Source organism: Drosophila innubila (assembly GCF_004354385.1).
Source record: "Drosophila innubila isolate TH190305 chromosome 3R unlocalized genomic scaffold, UK_Dinn_1.0 2_E_3R, whole genome shotgun sequence".
NCBI classification, from domain to species: domain Eukaryota; kingdom Metazoa; phylum Arthropoda; class Insecta; order Diptera; family Drosophilidae; genus Drosophila; species Drosophila innubila.
The window spans coordinates 22387833-22415732 of NW_022995380.1; the positions used below are offsets into that span (position 1 = coordinate 22387833).

General features: G+C 40.4%; 4 protein-coding genes across 12 annotated transcripts; 2 read left to right on the forward strand and 2 right to left on the reverse strand.

Annotated features, from left to right (window-relative positions):
- Positions 1-20: 20 nt before the first annotated feature.
- On the forward strand, positions 21-2896 carry LOC117792904 (nucleolar protein dao-5). Its single transcript, XM_034633220.1, has 4 exons — positions 21-2355; positions 2415-2532; positions 2600-2678; positions 2737-2896. The coding sequence occupies exons 1-4, from the start codon at positions 21-23 to the stop codon at positions 2758-2760; spliced, it is 2556 nt and encodes an 851-aa protein (XP_034489111.1). The 3' UTR covers positions 2761-2896.
- A 167-nt stretch (positions 2897-3063) lies between these two features.
- On the forward strand, positions 3064-4428 carry LOC117793062 (probable 39S ribosomal protein L45, mitochondrial). The gene is made up of 2 exons (XM_034633447.1): positions 3064-3191; positions 3261-4428. The coding sequence occupies exons 1-2, from the start codon at positions 3147-3149 to the stop codon at positions 4302-4304; spliced, it is 1089 nt and encodes a 362-aa protein (XP_034489338.1). The 5' UTR covers positions 3064-3146; the 3' UTR covers positions 4305-4428.
- LOC117793064 (kappaPI-actitoxin-Avd3d-like) lies at positions 4410-4850 on the reverse strand. Its single transcript, XM_034633448.1, has 2 exons — positions 4740-4850; positions 4410-4678 (listed from the first exon to the last, which is right to left on the reverse strand). The coding sequence occupies exons 1-2, from the start codon at positions 4831-4833 to the stop codon at positions 4467-4469; spliced, it is 306 nt and encodes a 101-aa protein (XP_034489339.1). The 5' UTR covers positions 4834-4850; the 3' UTR covers positions 4410-4466.
- A 372-nt stretch (positions 4851-5222) lies between these two features.
- LOC117793061 (regulator of G-protein signaling loco) lies at positions 5223-27153 on the reverse strand. Of its 9 annotated transcripts, none has more exons than XM_034633438.1 (5): positions 26945-27153; positions 24748-26888; positions 7405-8190; positions 6138-7332; positions 5223-6076 (listed from the first exon to the last, which is right to left on the reverse strand). In XM_034633438.1, the coding sequence occupies exons 2-5, from the start codon at positions 26878-26880 to the stop codon at positions 5469-5471; spliced, it is 4722 nt and encodes a 1573-aa protein (XP_034489329.1). In that variant the 5' UTR covers positions 26881-26888; positions 26945-27153; the 3' UTR covers positions 5223-5468. The 9 variants fall into 9 exon arrangements, with proteins under 9 accessions (XP_034489329.1, XP_034489330.1, XP_034489332.1 ...); XM_034633439.1 differs by lacking the exons at positions 24748-26888; positions 26945-27153 and adding exons at positions 15587-16730; positions 19566-19638 and having other exon boundaries at positions 6138-7335; XM_034633441.1 differs by lacking the exons at positions 24748-26888; positions 26945-27153 and adding exons at positions 15587-16730; positions 19524-19635 and having other exon boundaries at positions 6138-7335.
- Positions 27154-27900: the final 747 nt, after the last annotated feature.

The window sequence follows — 27900 nt, forward strand, 5'->3', positions numbered from 1 at the left end:
CTCATCCACAAATACTTCTAATGATTTTCCTCTCTAATCCCACGTTTTATTCTGCACACACACGCACTCGTTTTACTCTCCAGGGCGTCATCTGTGAACTAAACCAGAAGTACGGAAATCAGCATGGGGATTGTCCGGCCTTTGAAGTACCAGAGTGTCCGAATCTTGGTGATGATCTCGCTTTTTACACGGGCGCCACCTTGGAGCACATTAGAAACGAAATGTGCAAACAGGTGGATTGTTTTAAGCAAATAAACCAGAATAAGTATCCGGATAGTCAGGATATTAACAACATTCAAGACTGCATGGACGAATTGTATCGCTTGAGGAACTTATTAAAGGAAAAAGATGGTCAAATGGGGGTATTGATTCAGGACAACGAGTGTATGTGCCAGGCTGCTCTCGAGAGTAATAAGCGACTAAACCAATTGGACGAAAAGGTCCGTGAACTTGATAGGGACACAAGGTACATGGAGGAGGGAATGCGCGAGAGTATTGGTCTAATACAGGATATCGGTGACGTTGCCAGAGAGAACGAGAAGCTAAAGGATAAAGTAAACAATTTGAAAGCATCGGAACTCCAAGACTTAACGGACGATCTTAAGCGACAGCTGGAAGACTGCATGAAAAGTAAACAGTTATGTGAAGAAATTAACAAGAACTTAAAAGACTCTTTAAGAGAGCTTGGAGCAGATCCCGACAGTGCCGAGAGAGAAGCTAAAGCCAAACTAGAAGACCAATGGAAGGCCGATGAGGATGCCAAAAAACGTGCTCAAGCTGAAGAGGACGCCAAGAAACGTGCGCAAGCCGAAGAGGAAGCTAAGAGACGCGAAGAGGAAGCGCAAAGAATGCGTGAGAAAGCAAAGGAAGAGAAACCCGAAGCACCAGCTGAGAAAGCTAAGGAAGAGAAACCTGTAGCACCAGCTGAGAAAGCAAAGGAGGAGAAACCCAAAGCCCCAGCTGAGAAAGCAAAGGAAGAGAAGCCCGAAACCCCAGCTGAGAGACCACAAACTAGTAAGGTTATCAAGGATCGCGACACTTTAGTCGCATATCCGGTTGTTAAACCGGTTGAGCAAAAACCTGCCGAAAAGCCTGCTGAGAAACCAGCTGAGAAGCCCGCTGAAAAGCCAGCAGAGAAGCCCGCTGAAAAGCCAGCAGAGAAGCCCGCTGTTAAAGCTGCTGAAAAGCCGGCTGAGAAACCCGCTGAGAAACCCGCTGAGAAACCCGCTGAGAAGCCCACTGAAAAGCCTGCTGAGAAACCTGCTGAAAAACCTGCTGAAAAATCCGTTGAAAAGCCTGCTGAGAAACCCGCTGAGAAACCCGCTGAAAAGCCTGCAGAGAAACCTGCTGAAAAGCCTGCTGAGAAACCTGCAGAAAAGCCTGTTGCAAAGCCTGCTGAAAAACCTGTCGAAAAGCCTGCTGAGAAACCAGCTGAGAAGCCAGCCGAAAAGCCAGCAGCAGCAGCCACACCTGGTGATAAGCCTGCTGAAAAAGCAGCTCCACCACCACCTGTTGCTGCAGCTGCTGCCGATAAGCCCGCAGCAGCCGAAAAGCCCGCTGCTAAGCCTGCTGAAAAACCAGCTGAAAAGCCTGCAGCTGCAGCAGCCGCTACTAAGCCAGCAGCAGTGGAAAAACCAGCTGCTAAACCCATTGAAAAAGCCCCTGCAAAGCCTGTTGAAAAAGCTCCCGCAGCAGTTGCCGAAAAGCCTGCGGCAGTTGAAAAACCCGCTGCTAAACCTGCTGAAAAAGCAGCAAAGCCACCAGCCGCAGCTAAAGCTCCAGCTGATAAACCAAAAGAAGATAAAGAAGACGACCAGGCAGCAAAAGGACCGCCCAAAGGTCTGGCTGCAAAGCCCGGATTGCATGCTCCACGGCCTCCCAAAGAAAGAAAGAAGGGTTCCAAACATATGGATGATACCACCGAAGAGCAGTTCGATGAGTTTGTGAGGAACACCGTGAAAACATTGTCAGCCGGCGAGATTGATGGAGTTGGTTTGGAAAGAGAGCTGCGCAAGATCCTGGATATGTTCATTGACGAGTGCGGCTTCTGCTTCTGCAAATGTAATATTCCCAAAAGTCGCTTCTATGCCATATGCCACCGACTGTATCATCATGGCCTTCACACTCTGGACTTCAAGGATCTGGCCTACATGCACAAGCGAATCTTTGCTGCAGCGGAAAACATTTTACCTGGAGCTCTTTTTAATATAATCATGAAGGATATTATTGCTGGCAATCCCCAGAGCCTGAACCCGGTATCCACCGCTAAACCGGCTCCCGTGGTAGACCAGCAATGCTGCTCCTGCAAGAGCTCGCTCTGCTGCAATGACACTGAGGAGAAGCTGATGATCAAAGGTAAATTTCTGTATATTAATCCGCAAATATCTCACACATATTATCGTTTCCTTTCATAGTAATGCGTCTTGAGAACGACATTGAGAATGCCAAACAGTGCCTAAAGAATTTGAAAAATATACCTTCAAATATTTCTATTGATGAATTTCGTATGGATAGTGGGGATTGCCCCGTTAAGTGAGTATCCCTTATCAAAATAAGTTTTATGAATCATTAATAATATAATAACCTTATCCAATTCCAGGGATCGAGTCCTTCGTTCTTCACGTGGTGCAAACTCGATAATCATGTACAAACAAATCAAGCAAGCTCGAACTGTTAAGGTTAGTTTTTTAATATAGATTGTAAAGTCATTTTAATAGAGCCTTTTTTATTTTTCAGAAAGGATGTGCTGCTAACAATTAAATGTTTCTTTATGTTTTTCTGTTTAAAGTTGGGTTGGACAAAAGTAACACGTCCGATAGGCAAACATTCAATCGCATCAGCCAAACAGTATAAAATCCGTTGTTTATTTGAAAATAAAGAATTTTTTGACGTTAAATAAATTTTTAAATTTTTGTAGCAATCGAGCTTTCAAAATATCCAAAACTAGCTATAAAACAGCTTTGCTGGCAACAGTAGTTAAAATGTATTGTGCGTTATTCAACACCATTTAAATACTCGATTTTGATATCGCTTATTTATTTGTCGATAGCTTGCCGGCTAACAGCTGTGAACGCATCAAGTTATCGATTATTGATTGTGTAAGCACGCAGTTTGCGTTTGTAGGATTAAAATAAATTAAATTAATCATGGAAAAGCTGGTCTGTTCTAGCATGAAAATCATGCAGATGCAGGTAATTTCATAATGTACAAATGGGTACAACTACGATATGCTACAGACGCCGTTTTAATTGATATTTTAGATGCCCCAAATGGCAACTGCGGGAATGGGAATGTTGTTGCCAAGTCTGCAGAACATGATCCAAATGCAGCAGGTGCGCCATCGTCAGACCAAGCACTGGAAGCCAGAGTTTAAACGTTTGCGCAAGCAGAAATTTGTGAAAATTGATCTGCCCAATTTGCGCGAGAAACCCGAAGATATAACCAAGGAGGAGATGCGTAGCCGGATGAAGGAACGCGGCGTATTGCCGCCACGTCCGTGGATGGAACGACCGTTTCATATTAGCTGCACCGGAGGCATCTTCGAGGCATATGTACCGCCAGAGGGAGACGGCAAGAAGTCAATCATTTCGACTTCTGGTGCCAAGCAAAAGTTCGAATTTCTGGAGAAGAAATCCAAAAGTCTTTTGGCTGTCAGGAAAATACGCTCGTACGAGGAGAGTTTTAGCACAGACGATTTTGGCGCAGAGGCCCAGGAGATTTATATAGCTGCGCATACGCATATGGCGGCCAAGGAGAAGTACAAAGTCCGTGAATTTGTCACTGAGCGCTGCTACCCAGAAATGATGCACAATGTCAAGGACAAGACCATACATTGGCGTTTCCTGCAGTCTCTGGAGCCTCCACGCGTTGTGCATGCCCGTTGCACAGAGGTCATCACCAAGGAGAATCAATTTGCTCAGGTCACCGTCCGGTTTCACACACAACAAATGCTGGCCATCTATGATCGCTTTGGTCGCCTAATGCACGGCAGTGAGATCCTTACCAAGGATGTGCTGGAGTATGTTGTCTTTGAGAAACACATTTCCAATGAGTACGGCAAATGGCGTCTGCACGACAAGATCATTCCCGATTGGCTTCCACCCAAGCAGCCAGCACCCATCACATACCGCATTTCGGACGAGCCAGTCGAAGAGGCGACTAAGGAGATCACCGCTGGCGAGCAGACAAAGCAACTGGAGTCGGGCAGCGATCAGCAAAAGGAGCAACTGAATGTAGTCAACGCTGCAGCCACATCCGCATCCCAGCAGCCTGAGACCAGTGGGAAACCAACTCTGGCCATTTGATTGTACTTTTTATGGGCTGCCTGGCGGCTCAGAAGATTTCAAGTTAATGTTGCACAATAATTTCTGAGAATAAGCTATGGCATAAGATACGGATCAGTTTACATATATGTATTTTTTAAACACCTTTTTATTTTGTTTTTTATTTGCACTTCTATTTTGTTTTTAGAAATATTCGTTTTCGAAATCCTGCATGTTGTATCTGTTGGCCGGATTCATGCAGTAGCTTATACACTCATAGCGACTATTAAAGCGGTTCTGATTACCGCCACACGAACTATAGATAAACTTCATGCATCGATCACTTACGAAATCGTAGAACCATCGGATTGTCCTGCTATGACACGATCCATACGAGTAATTTAATGTGCAAACCGCTGTGATTGCAAAATATTTCCTTAGTTATTTCTAACATGAATGATTCGTATGTATTGTTACCTTTTCTCTGTTGTATAGCCATGGTTAGATTTATAGCAGATGTCAGACATATAATGCAAGAAAGAATCACAGTAAGTTGCATAAGTTTCATCATCCTTAGCTCAGTTGTTTCTAGTTGCCAATGAAATCTGCAACGTCTTTTTATATACCAGCGCATAGAGCAAAAAAAATAATAATTGAAATGTGTTTTCAATTTCTATAATAAGAATGTACAGATGTTTTCTAAAAAATCTCAATTTCAACGATAACTTGAACTAGAGTCAGAGTTGAGTTCTTTAGGCACAACTCTAACATAGTTTTGTTAATTTTTATAGGAGCGAGTTATATAAAATTATAGCTATATATAAACATAAGAAAGGAAAGTAATAATATATAGAAACAAAAGCAAGTATTAATCTAAAATGGCTTGCTTGTTACCCAAATAAAGTGACTGTTGAATAATATAATAATATTATGTATAATAACTAGAGAAAAAGATACACGTTTTTTATGTTACACGTATGTAGGGCGTTTAATTACACATTATGTATGTTTATGTTAAAACTTAAAGCTTAGTGTAGATAAGTATTTATAAATAAGCATGATCACTTCGTAATACGAAAGTTCGTCATGGTTCTTTGTGGTTGACAATCAAAAGGACGTCACATGGAATACAAATGTTAATAAATAGGGAGCGTTATTCCTTTAAAAAGTATATATGTACAATGATCAGATTTAGGAAAACTATTGTTAAACAAAGCTGCTGCTAGGCTGGTCCAGATAGGCGCATCGTGTGCTCGCCTGTTCCAGAGACTTGCGTCCAATCTCCAGCGGCAACTTGCCGCCAAAGGACAGAGATGTGGCTGCTGTTGACGCCTTCGCCGAAGCTGATGTCGATGTGTGCTTGGCGGGCGAGAATTTGTTGCAGTAGTTGCCAGTGGGCGGAGCATTGGCCGCACCCCAATTCGATGGTTTAATGGGCAGCACCTTCGGCTTGGGCGGTAACGGTGGTGGGGCTTTGGCAAATTCCTGTAAATCCGCTGACGCAATTGGAATTGGCAGCTCAGTCTCTTGCTCGACATCCACTTTCATGGGCGACACACTTGCTGCTGCTGCTGCCGTCGCCTGTTGCTGGCCACGTGTGATGGAGAGGCGTGGCGCGGGCTGTGGTGCATCTGTGGAGCTGTTGGCCTTGTTAACAGGGCTCAAATTGGCACGCACCTTGCGCAACTTGGAGGCGGCCGCATTGAGATTCTCCTTGTTCTTAAGAAAGTCGGGCAGATCAAAGTTGATCTCCGTGCCGCGCTGATCCTCCAGCCGAGCCAACTGTGCACGCTTCAATCCCTCGAGTAGTTCATCTGATAGAGAACAAATCAAATGAGTAATTGAAGCATACTTTATAGGTTCAGATGTACTCACCTTGGGTCTCTGCTACTCGCTCCGCTGACTGCAGCTTAACGCCAGCCTTCAGCTTGGCTATGATGGGCTTCTTGGGATCGGATGCCAGGGATGCTGTAGTGACTCCACTTGTCGTTGCTTCCTCGGAATGTTGACTGCTCGTTGACTTCTTCTTCAGCTTCGGCATTTTGCTGCCTGGAATGTTGCTGTTCTCGCGCTGCTGTCGCCGCATACGCTCGAACAGCGATGAGGAGCTCTCCGAGGGCGCTTCATTGGACTTCATGGAGCACAGATCAGTCTGCTTTTGTGCTGTCGTTGCCGTCACAGCAACAGCAGCAGCAGCTGCATCCGCTTTGCTCTGCAACAGCTCGCTAAACATCTTGTTGGTGAGCTCATCGAGCTGACCCTGCGAGGACTCATTGGTCAGCGGGCAGCTCGGCAGCGGTTTCATTGGTTTACTATGCTTCGGCGGCATGCTACTGCCGCCGCTTAGCTGAAAATCCGGATTGAGTATAGCAATCTGTAGGCGTTGTCCATCGGCGACTGTCACCGGTTGCATCAGATCCAAGGGAGCTTGGGTATCGCGTAGCAGAACTTGCACACAGTCCATTTTGTAGTTGTATTTGTTGAGGATGGGCCTAATCACCTCGTGCAGCTGCTTCTTGGGCTTGCTCTTCACCGATATGACCTTGGGATCTGGCAGATCCAGCTTGAAGGCGACACGACGCTCTATCAGCACCTCCTTGCCGGCCAGCAGCTGCGAGGACTGCTGTGTATCTATGGACTTGCTGCAGCCCTGGAACACCACGTCATAGTACGGATAGACCAGATTACGCTTCTCCAGCAGACGCTCCACCAGCTGACCCACTGTCTCTCCAGGACGTGTCTGCACAATGGTTGTCGCTCCATCGGTCAGTATGACACGGCACAGTGAGCACACGCTGTCCGCACTCGCACCCTGAGCCGGTCCAGCTGCTCCAGCGTCGAAGGAGGACAACGATGAACGTGAACTGTGCAAATCACTCTGAGAATTCTGCACAGATCCGCCAGTGAGGAGTGCCAGCAGTGGAGGCGGAGGAGCTGGAGCTGGCATTAGTGTTTGCTGTAGATCCGCCATCAGTTCACTGCGATCGCGGGATTTACTGCGCGTTTTCCTATGCCAGGGTAATAAGCTCTTACGTCTTCGATCCTCGGCATTGCTGGCTGATTTCTTGAGCTGCTTCAATTGCGAAACAAGAGAGTAAGAATTAAGGAATTGATCTGTATGGAGTGAGGAATCGTTGCCTACCTTTGGTGAGGCCAGTATGTGAAAATTTGTCTTGAGCAGCTCATCGAGATCGGCTCCGGTGAAGGGCAATGGCTGCTGCTTCTGCTCCGCCTCCACACAGCTCTTGTACAGATCGCTTCGTATGAATCTCTGGTAACTGTCGAACTTCATCAGATTGAAGATCTGCTTCTGGGCAGGCGCAAAGATGTCCAGGGCACCGCTGGCCAGTTTCTCATCGCTGAGATTACGGGCCTGGGAGTCAACGTTGACCGGATCACTGCCGCTGTTGGCCAAATGTTTGCCATAGATCTGACGTGCCATCGTCACACGTTCCGTCTCCGATTCCATGCATCTGTATCTCTCACAGGCGGTCCAGAAGTAAATGTTCTCCGCGGAAAATTCCTTCTTAAGGAACTCGGCAAATGTCTGCATGCCAGCGGCATCTTGCAGCATGCGCTCGAAGGATGTGCCCCAGCTGCTTGGACCAACATTCTCCGGTGGCGTCGGCTCCACATTTGGCCCAAAAGACGCCGTTACCATCACGCTGGACGGTGGCGCCGGCGTCGTTAGAATCTGTGGCACTTGGAACAGCGCCAGCTTCTGCGGCGGCTTCAGTTCGTCCAGCATGAGTGCCTTAATGTACACATCCGAGTCCGAGGCATTCAACGAGGCCGATCTTCGCACTACTGGACTGCTGCCGGATGCCGACGTCGCCCCCTCCTTGTTGTCGTTGCGCAACATGCGGAAGGAAGATTGATTCCGGAAGGCGCGACGGAACGGCGACGCATTGGAGGGCAGTGCGCGGTTCTGCAAAGTATGACAAATAAAAATAATTAAATAAATACATGTTTATATTTAAAATAAGTAAATAAGTATTAAATATAGGTGCATTTCATTTCAAATATAGAATTTATAATTATTGGAAGCTGTTACTTTTACTGAAACTTAAATTTATTGTAATAATATTTTATAAATAAAAGTTTATAAAAATAAGCCCAACTTGGAAAGGGAATATAACCAATATCTGCTTCGTTCTTTAAGTTGGCATTACAACTATTTTGACCGCAATTGTAGCTAGTTGTGCGTTCATTACAGACATGGCGAGTTCAAATACCCTACAAGTTCATTTTCATGGGCATTTTACAAGTACAAATTAACCGATGGACAGCTGGACAGAGGGACAAGGCTGTCATTATCACGGCCAAGCCCAAACGACAGTCGACAGTCGACGACACGATAAACTTTTGAACTTTTCTTTTATTTTTGTGAAGTTGAAGCTTCAATTTGTTTACATGTTGTTGCATATACATAAAAATATATGTGTGTGACGCATTCAGTTGCCAGCAGTTGGTATCTATTTGTTGCCACTCTGCCCCTTTACACAATTCTAATTGTGTGAACAAATTGTAAAGACGAGCCCATACTTATACATGTGTATTTGTATGTCCATCTGTGTATCTGTGTGTGCTCATGCATATAGGTGTGTGTGTGTGTGCGTGTGAGTGTGTATGTGTGTAGATTATGATGAGTGTCGTTTCTGGGGCTGCCTGGCGGCCAATCCATTTGCTGCACTTTACTGATAATCACTCTGGTCAAACAAACTTCAGACATTCTGTGGAATATTTTTACTTTCAACATATGTATTTATGGGTTGTTATTGACTTTTAAGACATTTAGGTTCTTTTTTTATCTTTATAAGTTCACTCTTAACTATCTGTAAGATATTTTAACACAAAATTTAAATGTTAGTAATCTTCTGCAATTAATTCTATGTGGCAAAAATCATATCTACTTGTTTAAAGGGTATATTCAAGTGTTCATCTTTCACAATTCTTCGCTGATTGTGCGTTTCCCACCGTTTCTCGTTTAATGATGCTTTGTTTGCGAGAGATTAATGAATTCAGAAATCAGTTTCTAAGCTCAAGTTTTGCGGAAACTACAAGTAATCCAAAGAAATATCCGTAAATGTATCTATATATCTATATATACATATAGACTATATGTAGTGTATTTAGTGTGTGAATGGATGTGTAAAAGAGAAATTTAAAGCACTTCCGGTTCAAATGAAATTCCCATTCAATTCGTTCATTAATAGAAACCAATTGGTTCGGCGCGTGTTGAAAGATGATTCTGGATTGTGTCCAATACAAAAACAACAATTGCTGGTCACGCCACAAATGATGTCTGTTCAGTTATCTATTGGAGACTGAAGACTGACATACGATATTGTAGTTATTATCTTAATTTTCATCAGCATTTTTGTAAACAATCTTTGATCTTTTAATATACTTTAAACATGATATTATATGTCCTTATATAAAGCAGACTTTCAACTGTAATATTGTGATATTTTTAGATTCATGGGTAATTGATATCACGTGACGACCTCTGCGATCACTTTATACAATTAAAAAACAACAACGTGTTGACAATTACAAAAGAACAATAAATTGTTTAAACATTTTTTGAAATCTACAATTGTATCTAGTATACAGAACTGTTCTTCATCATATTCTTTATGTTTATATTCATTATCTCTATAGAAGTATTTTCAGAAAAACATAAGATTTGACATGTTATTAATCTCAAAGTGAAATTATCTTTATCTCTATAGAACTATTTCTGGTTTTTAAAAAATTTTAAATTGTTTGACAACTCTCCAATATGACGCAATTAGCTCAAAGTGCATGAAAAGATAAATGTTGAAACAATGCGTTGTCTGGCTTATCACTTACAGATACAGATACAATTTTGTATACATACAGATACAGATACATTGGAATTGGGTCAAAATGAGGCGCAGAGGGGTCACAAATATGGGAAGAGAACTTACAAGACTTTAAAAAAAAAAGCGATGGATGCGAGAAAGACACAACAGAGCGAAAGAGAGAGGGAGACAAGGCGAGCATAAATCAGCGTTGATTGCCAAACAATAGAGTCAAAAGGGTGGAGGATTGGTAGCGGAAAAGGGGAAATGTGTAAGCAGGAAATGAGCAATTTGCCAAAGTAAATAATTAAAATAAATAAATGACACAAATGACGCGCTCAATGCGTTACAATTCGCAACAAAACTCGCAGACAAATGCAATAAAAAAAAAATCAAAATGGAAAATTGAAAAATTAGCCAAGCAAAACAACAATTCAAATTGCCACACAAACACACACACACATTCACCTAGAGATACAGATACACACACACCTTAGCAGTTTGATTGCCGTCATATAATAAAGCAAGTGTGTGCCACGCCCTGCGCCCCTTTTCTTGTTGTATGCTCCATGCTTGAGTGGACACTGAACATGGACACTTTTCCGGTGCCACATTTACACGGTTGCCATTGTGGTTTGTATCTGTGTATCTGCCTCTTTATATTAAAGTCATGCCACCACCCTCCCTCCCTCCCTCTTCCCTCTACCCCGCTCAATACAACTCTGTTCAAGTGGCAGTTGGTAGCTTAAAGTCATTGCGCTGAGTTTTGCATTTTAAGTCGATGATGTCTCGATGCGAAAGCCACAACAACAATAATACAAAAAAAAAGTCCCACGAGTAAATTAACTTGAATGGCTTTAACTCGAGTTACCGACTTAATAAACTTGTCTTTGGGTGGCTCTTCATAACTTAATCATCGTCATCAAAGCCGTTAAAACATGAACTAATTCGATATACAGAAGAACGAGGTAATACGATAAGCTGTAAGTATATATAAGGTAATAAAGATACGTCTTCAGTGCGCCAACTGTCGCCTACTTAATTAGAGAAACTCTTGAAATTCAAGCTGACTCTCTGGGAGTTGATCTCCAGTGAAATTGAGACATCATAGTAAAGTAACTCAACATGTCAGATAAATGATATTATGAAAATTGTATCTGATAAGCCGCAAATACGTAGAAATAGCAAGAGTCAAATTACTTTGAAATAACACGTACTTCTGGTAGATCAAAAGACACGAGTATCTTGTATATATTCTTCATAAATGTCTCAAGGCAAATATATGTATATACTATACAAACATACATATGTATGTGCAAACAAAGAAACGTTTATTGAGATATCAACTCAAATATTTTTAGCCGTTTGTCAGATAATTCGCAGAATTGCGACACAGATTCACAGAAATGCTGATAAATCATGAGTCCACAAATACGGCGATTAGAATTTCGAAATCGAAAACGAATCTTATCTCAATATGGGCCTATTGTCAGCAATAGCAGCTGTCGAACAAAACAAAGACAGAGAGAGAGAGAGAGAGCTCTTTCTCCCTCTCCCTCTCTCTCTCTCTCTCTCTCTCTCTCTCTCTCGCTCGCTTCACTAAGCTGTCAACGAATGGGCGAATGGGCGGTTTCGCAATTACGAGTAATTTACTTTATACTTTAATAAGGGAGCACTTAAGCTGCTCGTTACGCATGCTAATGACCAACTAACTAACTAACTAACCATAATTGCAAGTGGCAAGTTGCGAGTGGCGATTTCACAGTTGTAGGCCCCTCGTGCACCTACCCGTCTCAATTGTTGTTGTTTCTTATTACCCTTTTCACTTTTCGCTTTTCAATTTCAATTTGAGAATTCTTTTATTTTATTTTTTTTAACATATTTTTTTTGATTGTTCGTTTTTATTCCAAGTATTCCAAAGGCGTGTCGCTGTTTTGCAAATTTATTGAATTGCCGTCTTCGTGTTTGTATTTGTGTGTGTGCGAGTGCAACTGCGTGTGCGTGAGTGTGAGTGAGTGAAAAAGCGCAAACGTGCCGCTTTTGTCAACAAAACACAAACTTAACTTTGCACTTTTTCTTCACTTTCAGCTGCTATTTTTTATATTATTATAACTTTGTTATTGTGCTCTTTGCCATTGGCTTTATAATTACTTTAATTGTAGCTTTTTTTTGTGTTGTTGTTTTTGTTCACACACTTTTCATTCCCTCCCCCGTTTTCGCACTCTGTATACGAACCGAGTCTCGAATCTCTGACTCGTAGCCCCAACGTGTATAAGTTAACTGACATCGTAAGTTGTTGTGTTCACCAGCTGCTGATCGGCAACGCACACAGACAAACACGTTGTATCTGTCAATGCAACACAAACCTCAGCCAACACAGACCGCAAGTTGGACTGAAGAGAGAGAGAGAGAGCAGTTCAGCTTTCGACTGAGAACAGTGCTAGACTCCTCAGGCGAGCACATGTAGAATCTCCGCTAAGCAGGGTTGGGGGTGGGCGCACCTTTGTTGCCCAAGCATTGGATGTATGCTCTCCCATTGAGACTTGTTCCATCGAGCATGTATGCAAGTTCGATGAGGTTCGATCTCTCGCCGCTACTTGTTCGATCTATTCCGCTCTCTCATTTTCGAATTTCGAGCTCGTCATGCAGCTGCCTTCGTGTGCGAGTTTATTGCTTACTCATATTGTTATTGTTGTTTTTCCTGCTGTTATATTTCATTCGTTGTAGCTCTTTGTTTTTGCTGTTGTTGCGTTTGCTTATTTACCTGACACCGGCTGCTCTTTTCGCTTTTTTTTGTCTCGTTTGTTGCTTATGAATGAATTCCACATTCGCGTATGTACATTGTGGGAGTGAGCTAGCTCTCTCTCTTTTGCTCTTACGCTTGTGCTATCTCGTTTTGTATGTGCACGATTGTGCGTGTGTGTGTGTATATGTGTTGTGGGCAGCTGGTTTGCTAATTAAACGTTTAGTGACGTTGGCAATTAATTTAGTTGCCAAGACATTTTGTTTGTTTAGTTAATTATGTATGTTGTTTTTGTTGCTATTGTTATGTTGGCTTTTTACCGATTTATAGCAATAGCACAAAAACCGTTGCCCATATAAGTAGGCAGCAGAAATTTTAATGAGCTCGCCTTAAGCAAACGGAGAAAAAATGCTGCAAGTAAATAAATTGTGCTAAAAATAACCAAATGCGGTGCAAATAAATTAAAAGCGCCCATTCCGATGCCAAATAAACAAAGAGCTAGACAATTGAAATAATTAAAATGCCAAGCAATTATAGCAACAACAACTACAACACAACAACAAACACTTGGATATTAAATGCGGGCTGTTTGTTGTTGACTGTTGCGTATTTAGCTGATAAATTAACTTATTTTTGCACAGCAAAAGGAGGAAAGAAAACCAGAGGGTGCCACAATCCACAATCCACAAGAGATCACGCGTGGCGCTTAACCACATGATCATCCACATCCAGATACAGATACAGTTTATAGATACATCACACACACACATACATATTGAAGCACATCATTTTAGACTTGTTTATGATTTGCTTAGTGCAGCCGCATTCCGTTTTGGCCAATTAGCGAAAATGTGTTATACATTTTACGCATCGAATTCGAATTTTCTTTAATGTGGGACATGCGTGTTGGGATTTGGGATGGGTTTGGAGTCCATAATCCAACATTTCCATCAGATTCCCAGCAGATGCCCAATTCGCATCCCACATGCGAGTTAAGAATTATTCTCTTCTGTCTCTCTTTTTCTCTATCTCTGTCTCCTTTTCAAAAATGCTGCTGACTGCACAGAGGCATTAAATTAAATATCCGGCATGCGGCTGCCCACTGTTCCTATTGTTGTTGTTTCTCTTGTTGTTATTGTATTTTTTCGTTAATTTTATGGATGCCAATGCGGGTCATATGCGTTCTGACGATCTGGCGTTATTTCAAAGCGGAAGATACAGATACACATGCACACACACACAAATGTATTCTATATATTTGTATCTTTTAGTTGATTTACATAAATATATGGAAGTATATTCTTAAATGACGTTTGTGGGCATTTATTGTCTCTGTGTGTGAAATGTGTACTTCACATCGTCACTGATCAATCGACTCATTGGACTCATCTTTCCCCCATTCACGTAGGTTGAATGATTGACTGTCTGACCACATGCCCAAAAAAACAAGGGGGGAACATTAAAAAGCGAGAAAGTGAAATGCGCAATGCGTCGCCCATGCAAATTCAACAATTAGAAAGTCATTAAGGCAACGCAATAAATACAAGTGCCAATTAAATACAGCAGCAAGCAGGCGTGCTCGACTGAAAGATACCCGGTAAAATGATATGCACACAGATAAATATATACTTTCAAGTATGTGAAGCGTTTACTGCTGTTATTGGTATTTAATATGACGAGAATACCAGATTAGTTTGTAATCTGTAGCCAAAGTACATTTAAAAGTATATTTTATCTACATGCGTGTCTCCTTTTGTTTTCTACCCGATATTATATACCCTTTAGTTTTTTATAATGGATATATAAATGGTGAAAATTGCATAAATTGCCTACACTTTATAGAAATACTAAATACTCTCCAGATGTATTTATTATTTTGTTTTTCGAGTGCTTCTGAATTTATTTGACATTTGTTGTGTTCCACTATTCAAATATTGAATCATTCAGTTGATTTTAATTTATCTCAAAGTATCTTTTTAAATAACCCTCAGAATAATAAGCATTTTGTATTGAAATATTGCCTTATTTTCTATGCAAATAAAATTACATAAATACAATAACATTTAATTTATGGCATAAAGTTTAAGCTACTGTAAAATCTGCTTTATTCAAATTTATGGAAATTATTGATTGCTTTCGTTCTATTTATTTTTCAAATGAAAAATGCCATTGTTATTCAAAAATATAAACAATTTCAACTGTTAATTATTTTGTTGTTGAGACTTTACTGCGTTTTACTATTGGAAAACTATTGAAAATTCCCATAAATCAGTTTGGATGGCGTTTTCAATTTATAAATTGGCACGCGCGAGAAACCTTTGAGTTAAAACGATGAGTGTGTATTTACAAAAACAGATTGATATTTATTGGTAAATAAAGTAAAAGTCAATAGCTTACACGAATTTAAACCGAATCCATCAGAATGATGGCCAAGTAAACAGACAGTTACAGGGAATATATTGGGAACTTTCAATGGGGAATGCCTGCGCCCATATGGATGATTTCGATCTCGATCTCGATCGAAATCGGGGCAATAGAATACCCAGAAATGATTGAAGACAATTTGGGCGTAAATAAACAACTTCCCGTGAACAATTATGAAGCTTAAACGTAAACAAAATATATGCATATACCATACTTAAGAGCTAATGGAACCCAGCTGGATGAAAGAAATTACGAGTAATTCATTCATTCAATCATTCATTCGAAATTCGAATATTCGTCTAGAATGTGATTTTCTAAAAGTGACTCACGCGGATCACGTTGCTGACATCGCTGAGAGGCGGCGGCTTGGTAAAGTCCAATTGCTGCAGTGCATCCGGATCGCTAAGAGATCGACGCAATGTTGTGATGGAAGCGCGTTTGGCATGGAACGAGCCACGTAGAAATCTCGCAAATTCACTGGCTGCATTTTTGCCCGCCTTGCAGACGCCACGTGGCGGAGTCACCTTGAAGCTGGGCAACAATGGGGCATGCATCTCAAAGGAGGAGTCTGGCGATATGTTGCGACTGTTGGAGGAGGAGCTGCCCGATTGGGATGTCAAATTGGAGCTGGCTGAACTGATGCCATCATCGTGCTCCTCATCCTCAGAGCCGCTGCTTGTGTGGGCCAAGGGAACACATCCCAGTTCTTGCTCCTGCTGCTGTTCCTTGCTGGCGGAGCTGATGCGTAGGAGCACAGGTGAACTGTCACGTCTGGCTGTCACTTCCGCTTCCGGTTCGCTGAGCTTCCGACTGCCGCTGCGTCGCTTGGCCGCCGAGCTGAAGAACTGCAGCACTCGAGACGCACTGCGGCAACTGCGCCGCTCGGCCTGAGATCGCGCCAGGGCCATGGGAGGCGGCATCAGATCCTCCGCCTCGGCGGATTTACGCTGCGGCTGCTCCTCCGCTTCCGCTACCGCCTCCTCCTGCACCGGCTCGATATAGATCTGTGGCGATGCACTGCGTCTGCCGCTGGCACTGCGATAAATCTCCTTGGCCTTGCGACAAATAAACGGCGACATGCACTTGGCCTTTGGAGTGGAGGAACCCGCTTGACGTGCCTCAAACTCCTTTACAAAGCACGTCATCTGCTCCCGATCGAGTTCTGTGAGGCAGCGATGACGCTGATGTCGCCCCCTGGGTGTGGGCGTGGCAACCGCCCCCGCCATCAGGCGTGGACTCTGCAGAATGTGTTTGATCTCGAAACTGGCGTCGAAGCAGCTGCCCGAATCATTAAGTTGGCCCAGAGATTGCACAAAACGCTCCACCATGTTGGAAATACAGTTTTCCTTGTTGCTGTTGCTGTTATTAATGTTAATGTTTGTTGACTTTTGTTTGGTTTCTCTATGCTTGTTATTCACTGTAGCACAGTTGTTATTGCTGTTCATGACGCGCGTCGCAAATTTCACTCAACTGCTGGTTTAAATAAAATACGCTATTAGCCAATTGGCAATTAAAATGCAAAGTTCTTTGCGAATTCACAATTCACGTGTGTTTTCCTGGACTGTTCGCGCTTTACTGAATTTTCCGGCCCACATGCTACGGCAAAGGTAAACTTGTGAGTGTCTCACACGGATACACACATAGGGACCAGAAAGAAAAGCTGCTTTCAGCACGCCGAAGATCTGATACCCTCTATTTTCAATTTTCTAGTGATTGTTCCTATGAAAGCTATATAAGACAGCAGTACGATTTAAAAATAATGCGATTTGAATGTTAAGAATATATGAAATACACAAAAACACAATATTGAAAAATTAAAATTGATAGAAAAAAATGAGTTTTCAAATTCTAATCCAGAATCAAATAAGAGTCCAAATGGTAAAATTACAGTTTTCAATTTATGAGTAAATCAGACATTGGTAAAACATAAATCTAGAGAGCTATATTGTTATAAAATTTTAAATTTTTTTATTCAATATATATACCACTTTATTAAAAAAAAATATATATTAAAAAAAATTGTAAAATTGACATTCCGCAAGAAAGTCGGTTTAGATTTGACAATGTTATGTAATTTTGAAGCTTTTTTGAAGAAAAAAAAAACAGACACGCCTTCTCAACTGAGTTGCAAACTTCGTGACAAAACCGTAATATCCTTTCAAGAGTATCTAAATGAGGAGAATAAAAAGTACGCTCTTCTGAGTAGAAGGGGAAGTGGGAGTAGGTGGCAGGTAGAGGGAGGGGAGGGAGGGAAGGGAAGCAGGCTGAAAGTAGAGGAAAAAGGCGCCTGCGTGGCGTTGGATGCCAATGTCTGACGCACTTGAGACGACACAGACTTCGAGAATGAGAATGACGCTAGAGAGGATGACGATGATTACGATGATGACGCTGACTTTAAGCAATTTTCGCATTTTCCTTATTGTGCAAGGTTTATGGTTTGTTTCATTTTTAAACGTTGCTTTCTTTTTGTCGCTTTCCTGTCGCATGATCTGCTTCGTGCCGAGAATGCCAAATGAGTTCTCCATGTTTATATCATTATTTTTTCCCTTTAAAAGTCATCTATGGAGATTGTCACTCGAGTGCGCGATGCGTCATTTGAAGCAGTCAAAAAGAAGGGGACAGAGCAGAGGAAAATCAGTACTAACGTAATACACCTATGAAATGTTCAATTTTGCACCTGAGATTCATGAATTATCGCAACTAAACAAAAATGTTGGCTTAGGAATGTGAATGGAAAATGTTGTTGAAATATTTAAGCAGCCAAGAAAAACCATAATTTACAAATAGTCGAATTTAAAATACCCAGCAAACTGAGCTATTCTACTTTGTAGTAAAAGCTAATCTCCTTTTAATATACCCCCTGAGTTGCTTGATTACAGATCATTAGTTTTGCTAATTAATGCCACAGCGAATTATTTATGAGCATAACAAATTTTGTTAAATGGATCGAATCCATAGGCTTTCCGGTCTAAAGCAATTAACCAAAAGGCTTATCAATGCTTAAGCAAGAAAAATAAACGTGATTCTAGCACAATAAAATAAAAATCCCAAAACATTTGCTGATGATAAAAGAAACTGAAACATTTGTAAAGCATTTGGGACTTGGCATTAAAGATAAATTCTAAAACAAGCTTAGAATAAATGGTATTAAAAACAGATATTAACTTGGCTTATATGTCTCAGATCACAACATCATCATTATAAAGCGACAAAGGTGTGTTTACTTAATCATTGTGAATGGTCGATTGAATAGCAAATTGAATAAATATCAACTGACTGTTGAATAATTAACATCAACGCTCACTGAATGTCACGACTTTGGGAATGAATAAGCTAGGCAAATATGTGAATGTATTTACACGAAAAACACCCCTTTCTCCCCTTTCCCCTCCCTCCCTCTCTGATCTGGTCTAGACAACTTTGCTATTGTTAATCCCTGTCCATTTTTAATTCTCTGGAATCACTTGCCATCTATTTTTGGATACTTAAATGGAAAACGCAACAATGAAATTTTAAATGGAAATTTTTTGGTAAATATTCAATTGTTGCCCATCAATTTAACGCAATTCATTTGGTTATTAATCAGTAAACGGGGCTAAGAACGAGCCCACAATTCTGGCTAAAACTGGCGAAAATTGTGAATACTTTGCATTTTAATTGCACAGTTGGCTTTTATGTTTATAACTTTTATAAAGAGTTCTCAGTAAAGTTTATAAAAAAAATACACTGCACACACACACACACACAGTTGCATATTCATGTATGAATTTGTATTTGTAAGACTTGTCTAGCGGGAAAGTACAGACACGTCATAGACAAAACATTTGCGATTATAATTCCCAATTTTTTTTTTTCACTTTAATTCACGCACTTAATCGCGCGCGATTTGCAAGCGTTTTATGAGCGTTTGGTGTGCGGTTTTTGCACATTTTGAATGACGTAGTTTGGCTGACGAAAGACTGGCGAAAAGGGGAGAACGGGGAACAACTGTGAGTTTATTTGCACAGAAACGACCTCAGTTTGATTACATGGAATATTTTTGGAGCATATTTCTATGATGTGGTGCGGTATGGTGTGTTATTGTTCAGTTTATAAAATCGAAAATATTTTCATGTTCTTTGTTATTGTTATTGTTTTTTTGTACTTTTTTTTCACTGTTTTATTTTTAGCACACAAAAGTTCAATTTAGAATTGCGTTTGTTTTTCTTCATTGCTTTCGGCACTTATTTATGCGCCGATTTGGAATTTAGTTTAAGGAAAATTTACTTTTTTTGTTGGCGATTAAAAAACACTGTTTAATCAATTTACTTGTTAAGTTTTCCATGCGTTGTGTACGAGCTGCGTTTGAAGACTGACTCACGCGAGCTGAGCGCTGTTAACGTTACGCCGAGCTGTTGTTAACTTGGCTCAGAAGCGGCAACAACAACAACAACTACACGAAGGAGAAGCAGCTGTTGAGCGATCGAATGGAAAAGAACGCGTGCGCGCGTTTTTAATCGTTGCCAATGGTAACTGAGCGGCAGGTTGTTGTTATTGTTGTTGTTGTTGTTGTTGTTGCCAGTTAGTCACTTGGCAAATGATATTGAGGCTATAAAGTCGGACTCAAACCCCAGTGCCAGCGTCAGGTGTTTCTGCATTTTAAACGATCTCTGTCTGCCTTTGTGAATTGAATTCAACGAGAGAGGGATAAAGAGAGAAAGTGAGGGAGAGAGAGACTGGTTCAGAGAGGGTAATAAATGGGTAAATCAACTATATTGCTGGCTGATAAAAATAAAATATATTAAAGCAAAAGGAATTTCATCATACTTTAATATTAAATTAGCCATTTATTTTATTACTAACCATAATAATTTGAAACATAATCTTTCTCTTCAAGGATATTCTATTCAATGCAATCTGATAATGAGCTGATATATCAAAACTAAACCCACTTAACAAAGGCATCGTCAGAAGAATGAGTCAAAGGCAATAAACTTCCTGACGAATAATAAAAGCCCTGTTATAAACAGAAAGATCGCTTATTATAAATAATAATTGCAATATTTATAATCATAGTTAAAAGAGTTGCTATTAATACACTGAGATAAAGTAATTTCATTATATTGTATTTTTAAACAAATTTTATAAAAATAAGTTTGCATTCTACAAATCTAATTTAAGATTTTCGTTATCAATTTTTTTGTTCTTTATTTAATTGATACTTTGATAGGGAATCTTTTGGTGTTTCTGGCATATCAATTTTGAAGGTTGAGTGTCTGGATTTCAAGGTTTTATTATTAGCACAATTTTGTTTTGTGACGCACTTGGAAATATTTTTTTTATTTACAGCTTATAAACAGACTTTATTTGATCGACTGAATTTAAATAATTTATTTTAAATAATATATATAATTTTTGAGTGTGAACTGTGTTTAGCATGAGTTGATAAGCGACAAAGCCGAGAATTTATTGCCATTTACAGAGCTGAAGAACGGGAAATTCTTGACGTATCTTTTAGATAAGCAAAGCATAAAAATGTTGTGCACATTGCAATGGCTTCGAATTTCCCACAGCGTCAGCTGGCAAATACGTTACGACATTATGGAAATCGGTGGTAAGGCCACTCATGTGGTTTACCGTCTCACAATTATAATTGAAGTCAAGCACAAGTTGGCCAACAACCTGCTGAAGTCAACAAATGATTGAAGTAACCTGCGCAATTCCCATGACGATTCTCCTGGTCACTGGAGCAGCAAGGCAAAAGGGAAGAAGGGAAAGAAGCAAGCTAAGGAGCGACAAGTCTTTGCAGCTGACGAAACCGACTTCCTACTGTGGCACGAGGGTTGTTTTTTTCTTCGAGTCGCCACTGACTGCACCTGCCACAGCCACAGTCACAATGGCTGCAGGTTGCCGCCAAAAATGTTGAAGAGACAACCTGTAAGAGTCGACTTTCAGTGTAAGTAACACTAAGTACGTCACAAGTTGCCTTAATTAATTGTGCGGTTTCCTTAAAGAAAACAATGGTGTAGAACACTCACATATAAATACGAGCACATAACCACAACTTAACATATTTAAAACAAAAACATTTCCCATTTATAGCTACTGATTATTGTTTTTATTAAATAATATGTATTATTGACGCTGACATAAATGAATAACAAAGTAAAGAACAGAAAGGATTCCCATTTGCAAAGTATTTCCCATAAATCCTTTCAATAATCCCATTGCATATTACTTGTAATATTATTTTAAATCCTATTACATATCATTTTTTTTTTATAATTCATGTTGAAATAATACATTAAGTATTCACTTATATTATTCCTTAGATGATATTAATAATCGCATTATATACAATTTTTAATAACTAATAAGATCAATAAACATGTGCAATATTTTCAAGGAAATATTATTAATTTTTTTTAAATAAATATTTGTAATAAACATATTACATGTGAACTTGAGAACTAAAGATTGTCACATTAAAAAAAATCTCAAGATTCAAAACGAACATTTTTGTTGGCAAGATTATTAAAATTTGAATGCAGAATGAATTTAGGGGCCAAACCATGATTAAATTGACATTCCGTTTGAATATCGGTTCAGTTTTGACAAATTTATGAATGTTTGAAATTAGTCAAACCTTTGACTTTGCAACTTTACAAGTCAATATTTTTATCTAATTTGGCATGATTTTTCACAAGAAAATGATTGGTCTCAGAAGCGAGTTTTAAGTGTTGTTTTATACTAATTACGATATAAGGAGTTGATTAAATGTTAAAACTTGACATTAAAAATTTTTAATTTTCAAAATTTCAACTTACCATCAACATAGAACTATGGCTTCGATGGTCGAAAAATAATCAAATTTTCTAAATGAACAAAGTTTAAATACAGAATGAATAACGAGGGCAAACCATGATCAAAATGACATTCCGCTTAAAAATCGGTAAAGTTTTGCCAAAGTTATGACAGTTTGAAGTAGCTTAAGTCTCTGACCTAGCAACTTTTCAAGTCAAAATATTTCTTAATTTTGACATGATTTTTTGAAAAAAATATTATGAAAGGTCTCAAAATCAAGTTTAAAGTATTTTTTATACTAATTACGATATAAGGAGTTGATTAAAAGTGAAAACTCCATCCGAGTGGAATAATTTTTTAATTCCCAGATTTATATATATATGTTTCAGAATAAACAAATGTAATGATTAATTAATTTACTTAATGTAACTATATTTTTATAATGATGATTATATTTATTCGTGATGTTTATATTTATATCAATGCAATTAGTTTGAGTAAGTGAAAATATCTATCATTTGACAGTGTAAAAGCCATCAGTTATCTGGGTAAACTGAATTATCTATGGGTAAACGAATTTATATATGTTTATATATATATTGCTCTTTTAGTATATAAGACATACGTGTATTTTAATCAATGGTAAGGCAGGTGTCTGTGATAGAAACACTTAAGTAAACATGCGCCATCAGCCTTAACACGAATTGAGTAATCAGTAAATGATATCGTCACATTCCTAGGGTATTTTAGGGGTGACTAAAAATCAGACAACCATAAAAAGGCAAGTGTGTCGAGCACAATAAATACGAGAATACCTGTTATGTTTAAAGGTAAATTGCAGTTGACAATTCACATTATAATAGCTGGTCAGCGGTCATGACATTTACAAAGGTCAAAGCAACCAATATATAGTCTGATATTTCTGAGAGTTAATCCTTTCTTTATCTTCTCCTTGATAGTTCAATCAAAACTCGCTTAGCTTACCGCATTATCCCCTGAGTAAAAGCCACAAACGAGTCCTCGAAATGACATTTTTGCATTGAGATGACTGGAAACAATTTTAACAGACGTTTTAGTGTTTTTTTTTTGCTTTTCACTTTTTGTTCGACCAACGTGTTGATACTTAATGTTAATTTATTATTATTATTTTTATTATATTTATATACATTTTTAAATTATAATTAAAGTCGTTTGCTGAGCACTTGAACTTTTGCGTTAAACTTTTAATGATTCAATTTTATTTCACTTTATTTTTTTTATATTTAAAATATTTAAATATTTAGCAATAACAGCAAGTCACAAAATCGACAGCGCAGCGAAAGTGAAAACACAACGCGAGGAATTAAAAATCGCGTGTTTTGTCAAACCAAGAAAATCGAACTAAATCAAATGGCACTATAAATCGATGTATTAAGGTGGCGCGAAGGGGGTGGTGAGGGGGAGTTGAGGTGAGTTGAGTTTATGTTTTGGGGAGGAGAACAACAAGCGACGCAAAGGTCAGCAAACGACAGACGACAACGTCAAATGGCGAGTTCTGTATATTTTTTTCCCATTAATTGCTTTAGATTGAATTAAGCGCGTTCGCCGGTCGACGCCGAAGTCGATGCTGACGGCGACGCGACGACGCAGTCGGCTTTGCCTGAACCCGAGCCTGAGCTGTTGACTAGCTCGCATGACGTCACGGCCTGGGGGGTATTACTTGCCCGATAACGTTATCAGTACGTGACGCGATTAGAGGGAGAGACGGAGTGAGGCAGCAGTTGCAGATTCAACTGAAATCGCTACACCAAATACGGATAATTACACCTCCGGCTGCAGCGTCGCGGCAACTACTGAGCTATGTCAGCGACAACGGCAGCGTCAGCAACGGGAGCAGCATTTCCAACTCCCAGTTCCATTAGCAACTCGGACAGAGCAAATCACAGTAACAGTCACCAATACTAAAGTAACTTTTGCCTTGTGTGAAGCATTTTGGGGTCGCTTATCGTGGGGCACACACAGAGCGAGTGAAACAGACAGAAAGCGAGAGCGAAAGAGGGAGAGAGAGAGAAAGAGAGACAACGGTGCGATAAGCTAAACTCAGGTAACAACAAGCAACGTCCAGGTAAACAATGTTATCCAATGCCAGTGCCGGTACTACGGGCAAAAAACTCACGAAAGTCGCCCAAAAATTAAATAAACTTTTAATAGAAAATTGTGTTGATTTATGTATATACACTGCAATAAATAGTGGACTAACTAGGATATTTTCAATATTAGCATATAAATTTAACAGGCGGGAAAATTATAAAGTAGTCACATACAGAAAATGTAATTAAATTTTAAATATATTCATTTATTATATTATATTTCATTTAAGTATATAATGTCAATTTTCCAATATTTGAACAAATGACTGTAACTTTAGAAAATGTAATTAAATATTAAATATGATACTCAGGGGATTTAACTCATATACCATAATAGTAAAAGATAAAAATTGGTTATACGCTCAATTTTGCAATATTTGAACAGATGACTGAAGCTGATATTAGTATTAATATACCCTTTTATTACTTTCCTAGAAAATTCAAATCAACTTTGAATAAGAAAATGAATATTCTGCACAAAAGTATATTTTTGTTGCTTCGAATATAAAACTGACATATTCTCGTTCCACATAACTACAGGTATATAAATATAGTACATGAATTTTAGAATAACTCACCCCTAGATCCGGTTCACTGTTGGTAGCTTCTATCAGGCAATGTGTGGATGACAGCCCCGCCATCTGTTTGGCCGCCTTGTGCAGATTCTGTAGGCTAGTCCAGGTGTCCATGGGCTGTTCGACACAGGCCATTCCAGGACTGGACTGGATGCTATCGATGGCCTCAAAGCCCAGGGATTGTCTCGAACGAGGTTTCCCAAAGACCTGGGCACTAAGCTTCGAGGGCGTTGGCTCCGTCACAATTGGCGGTGGGGGCTGAAGGGAGCGTCGTGTTTTACGGCTGACACAAGCGGGATGCACAAACATATGAGGCTCGTCCTGGGATGGGACAGTCGAGTGCAATGAGATGTCATCCATGGATGCCACAGTTGGTAGAACAGGCGGTTCATCCACAAGCAGATTCAGTACATCATCACAGGAACGCGTTGCTGTGAGATTCGTGGCCGGACTCTTGATCAGATTGAAGCTGGCCAGTAAATTGGGTCGACGCAAGGAGCAGGACGCAGACGAGGACTTTGGATCACGATCGGGCATGGCGCGCACAGTCAATCTATTGTCAGGTACACCTACAATGCCCAAGGGACGAGCGGGAGCCGGACCAACGGGAGCAAGTCCAAGAGCAGGAACTGCTGGGGCGCCGGCAAAATCCACAACTAAAATGCGATCAGAAATATTGGTGCAGTCATTGTTAAATCCAATTCCCGAGTCTGAATTTGAGGTGGTCGTGGAAATCTCGCTGTGATTCGACGGTTGCGGCGAGTGGGCGGCGGCAGCGGCTGCGCCCACCTCATAATCCGGCTGCTGACTGCGACTGGCCGGAGGAAGAATCCGCATGGTGTACATGCTGCGTATGAGATTCACCACATACTCGGAGTTGTTGGGAAACTCCAGGCAGAGATTGGAAATGGGATCCCTGGTGCATTGCAGTCGATATTCATGGGCACGCGCCAAATGCTGGCCATGTTCAATCAGTTTGGTATCGATGACAAAGACATGGCAACTGTGCGAGATGCTGATGTGACCACCACTGGCATTTGACTTATCCTCCAATTCGTATTCCTCCTCGATTTGTGTATTGTGCACGGCACTGGTGACTAAACCGAAGAAACGATTCTCACTTTCGGATGAGGAGCTCACGTAGTTGAGACGAGCTGAGGCATAGGTGGCCAGAGTGCCACCGTTGGCGCTCTGGAGGCGCAAGCATTCTGGTGTGATGCACATGAGTACAATGGTGGGTTGGCGCTTCTCCTGGCGCAGCTTACGGATGCAGGAACGCACCGTTTGCAACTTGGAGCTATGTGAGATCTGTTTGGGCATCTCGATGGTGCCTAAGTAACCCACAATCACACGATATTCCAAAGCAGCGCTACCCACAGCCCGCACCATGGCACTAACATTGGCCACATCCGCGCACTTGCCGAGATTAGCCAGTGGAGCATCCTCCAGAACTGGTCGCAATGTTGATTGATCTGGAATGGCTGCTACCACTGCTGCTGCTGAAGCAGGCGCTAAAGATGGTCCTGGTCCTGGATCTGCTGCTGCAACTGCTGCTTCGACTACTTCGGGTGGCTTCTTTTGTGGCGAATTACGTAGTCGATGCATCTTCGACTTGTGATGAAGAAAACGTGGTTTGTTCCGCACTCCGGCACCCAGACTGGCGGCCAGAAGCTGTCCACGCGCACTGCGTTGGATTAGCAGCGTTGCATTGGCGTTCTCCTCATCGGAGCTGTCCGAGTAATAGTTCTCAGCAATCTGCATGCGAATGCTGCCAAATGAGTTTCCTATCAACTGCACCACAGTCTCGTGCGGCAGCTTGGATACATTGAGGCCGTTTACAGAGATAAGAAAGTCACCAGCACGCAGACCAGCCTGCTCGGCGGGTGAGTTGCTGATGATGCAGGACAACCGACATGGTTGCTGTCCCGATATGGTAAACCCGAAGCCATTATAACCCCGTCGCACCTCCACTGTCCGAGTGCCGTAGTTGGGTCGCTTTTTGCGTCGTCGCTGTTGTGGTTGCTGCTGTTGCTGCTGTTGTTGCTGTTGCGCTTGTTGCAGGGAGGAAGTGGCCATTGCTGGCGCTGCTGCATTAGCGTTGCTCATTATGGGCAATGGCGGATGATGATGATGCATGGCGCTCACTGCAATTGCACGCGTTATTAAAAAGGTAAATATCTATTGCTCCATTCGAACGCACCTTTTACATTGATGGTTTGTGTTGTCGTCGATGTTTGGAATGCGGTTTGTGCTCAATCGCCAGCCTCCGTTTGTCTCTTGTTTTGGTATGCAACAACAATAGCAACACAAAGTAACCAACACAAACACAGCGACAAATGCATACGCAGCAATCAAAAGCTCCTGTTTTTTACTCTTCACATTTAATTTTCTTAACACACGCTTTGTGTGCACAAGCAAACATAACTTATAATCTTTAATTTACACATATCCAAGTTCTGTATGCCTATTTTCAGTTGCAAACACAAACATAAATTAAACACAATCTTATACCTGCAGAATGCGCAAGCGTGGCTACGCTTGCACCGAAGAGCTGCCACCTAGAAAAAAATTACGATCTGGCAGGCCGTACCATTTAAGGTGAAATGTCAAAAATAGTATCCTGGAAAATAGATTAATTTTTTTTTAGTTTTTTCTTAATTTTGAATTTATTTGACGAAATTCAAACCTTCATTATAATTAACACCTTTATTTTATCTTATTATAAATTTAACTTTTCAACAAATTATCAAATTTTCTACAAAATTTTTGCACTTAGGAATTTTGGTTAGTTAAATTAGATTTAAATTATTTTAACGAAATATATCGAACAAGCAACTAAACAAGAAAAGCGATATTAATTAGAACGCGTCATTGGTCGCGGTGGCCACACTGGAAAATTTAAGTGTAGGTGAATATACATTTCAATATGCAATAACTTTGAAATAAATTAATGATTTGATGAAATGTTAAAATTCGAAATTGGATTAAATTAAGGAAAACATTTTTATGAAGGTTTGAAGTTTGTCATGCTAAAAAAAATCCTGCAAAAATTTTAAAAATTCTATCTTCAATATGAGTAAAAATTCAAAATTAGGTGAATTTTCTTGGGTGCAACCAAATTTTTAATTTGAATAAATTAGAACATGGAAATTTAGC

What these genes read in the sequence shown, in the direction of transcription:
- LOC117792904 (XM_034633220.1), top strand. Translation starts at nt 21, where the DNA reads ATGATTTTCCTCTCTAATCCCACGTTTTATTCTGCACACACACGCACT. An exon ending in AGTGGGGATTGCCCCGTTAA is followed by an intron (nt 2,533 to 2,599) that starts GTGAGTATCCCT and finishes ATCCAATTCCAG; the next exon opens with GGATCGAGTCCTTCGTTCTT. An exon ending in AGCAAGCTCGAACTGTTAAG is followed by an intron (nt 2,679 to 2,736) that starts GTTAGTTTTTTA and finishes TTTATTTTTCAG; the next exon opens with AAAGGATGTGCTGCTAACAA.
- LOC117793062 (XM_034633447.1), top strand. Translation starts at nt 3,147, where the DNA reads ATGGAAAAGCTGGTCTGTTCTAGCATGAAAATCATGCAGATGCAG. An exon ending in TGAAAATCATGCAGATGCAG is followed by an intron (nt 3,192 to 3,260) that starts GTAATTTCATAA and finishes TTGATATTTTAG; the next exon opens with ATGCCCCAAATGGCAACTGC.
- LOC117793064 (XM_034633448.1), bottom strand. Translation starts at nt 4,833, where the DNA reads ATGATGAAACTTATGCAACTTACTGTGATTCTTTCTTGCATTATATGT. An exon ending in GGCTATACAACAGAGAAAAG is followed by an intron (nt 4,679 to 4,739) that starts GTAACAATACAT and finishes TTGCAATCACAG; the next exon opens with CGGTTTGCACATTAAATTAC.
- LOC117793061 (XM_034633438.1), bottom strand. Translation starts at nt 26,880, where the DNA reads ATGCATCATCATCATCCGCCATTGCCCATAATGAGCAACGCTAATGCA. An exon ending in ACAGTGAACCGGATCTAGGG is followed by an intron (nt 8,191 to 24,747) that starts GTGAGTTATTCT and finishes CATACTTTGCAG; the next exon opens with AACCGCGCACTGCCCTCCAA. An exon ending in GCGAGTAGCAGAGACCCAAG is followed by an intron (nt 6,077 to 6,137) that starts GTGAGTACATCT and finishes GTTCTCTATCAG; the next exon opens with ATGAACTACTCGAGGGATTG.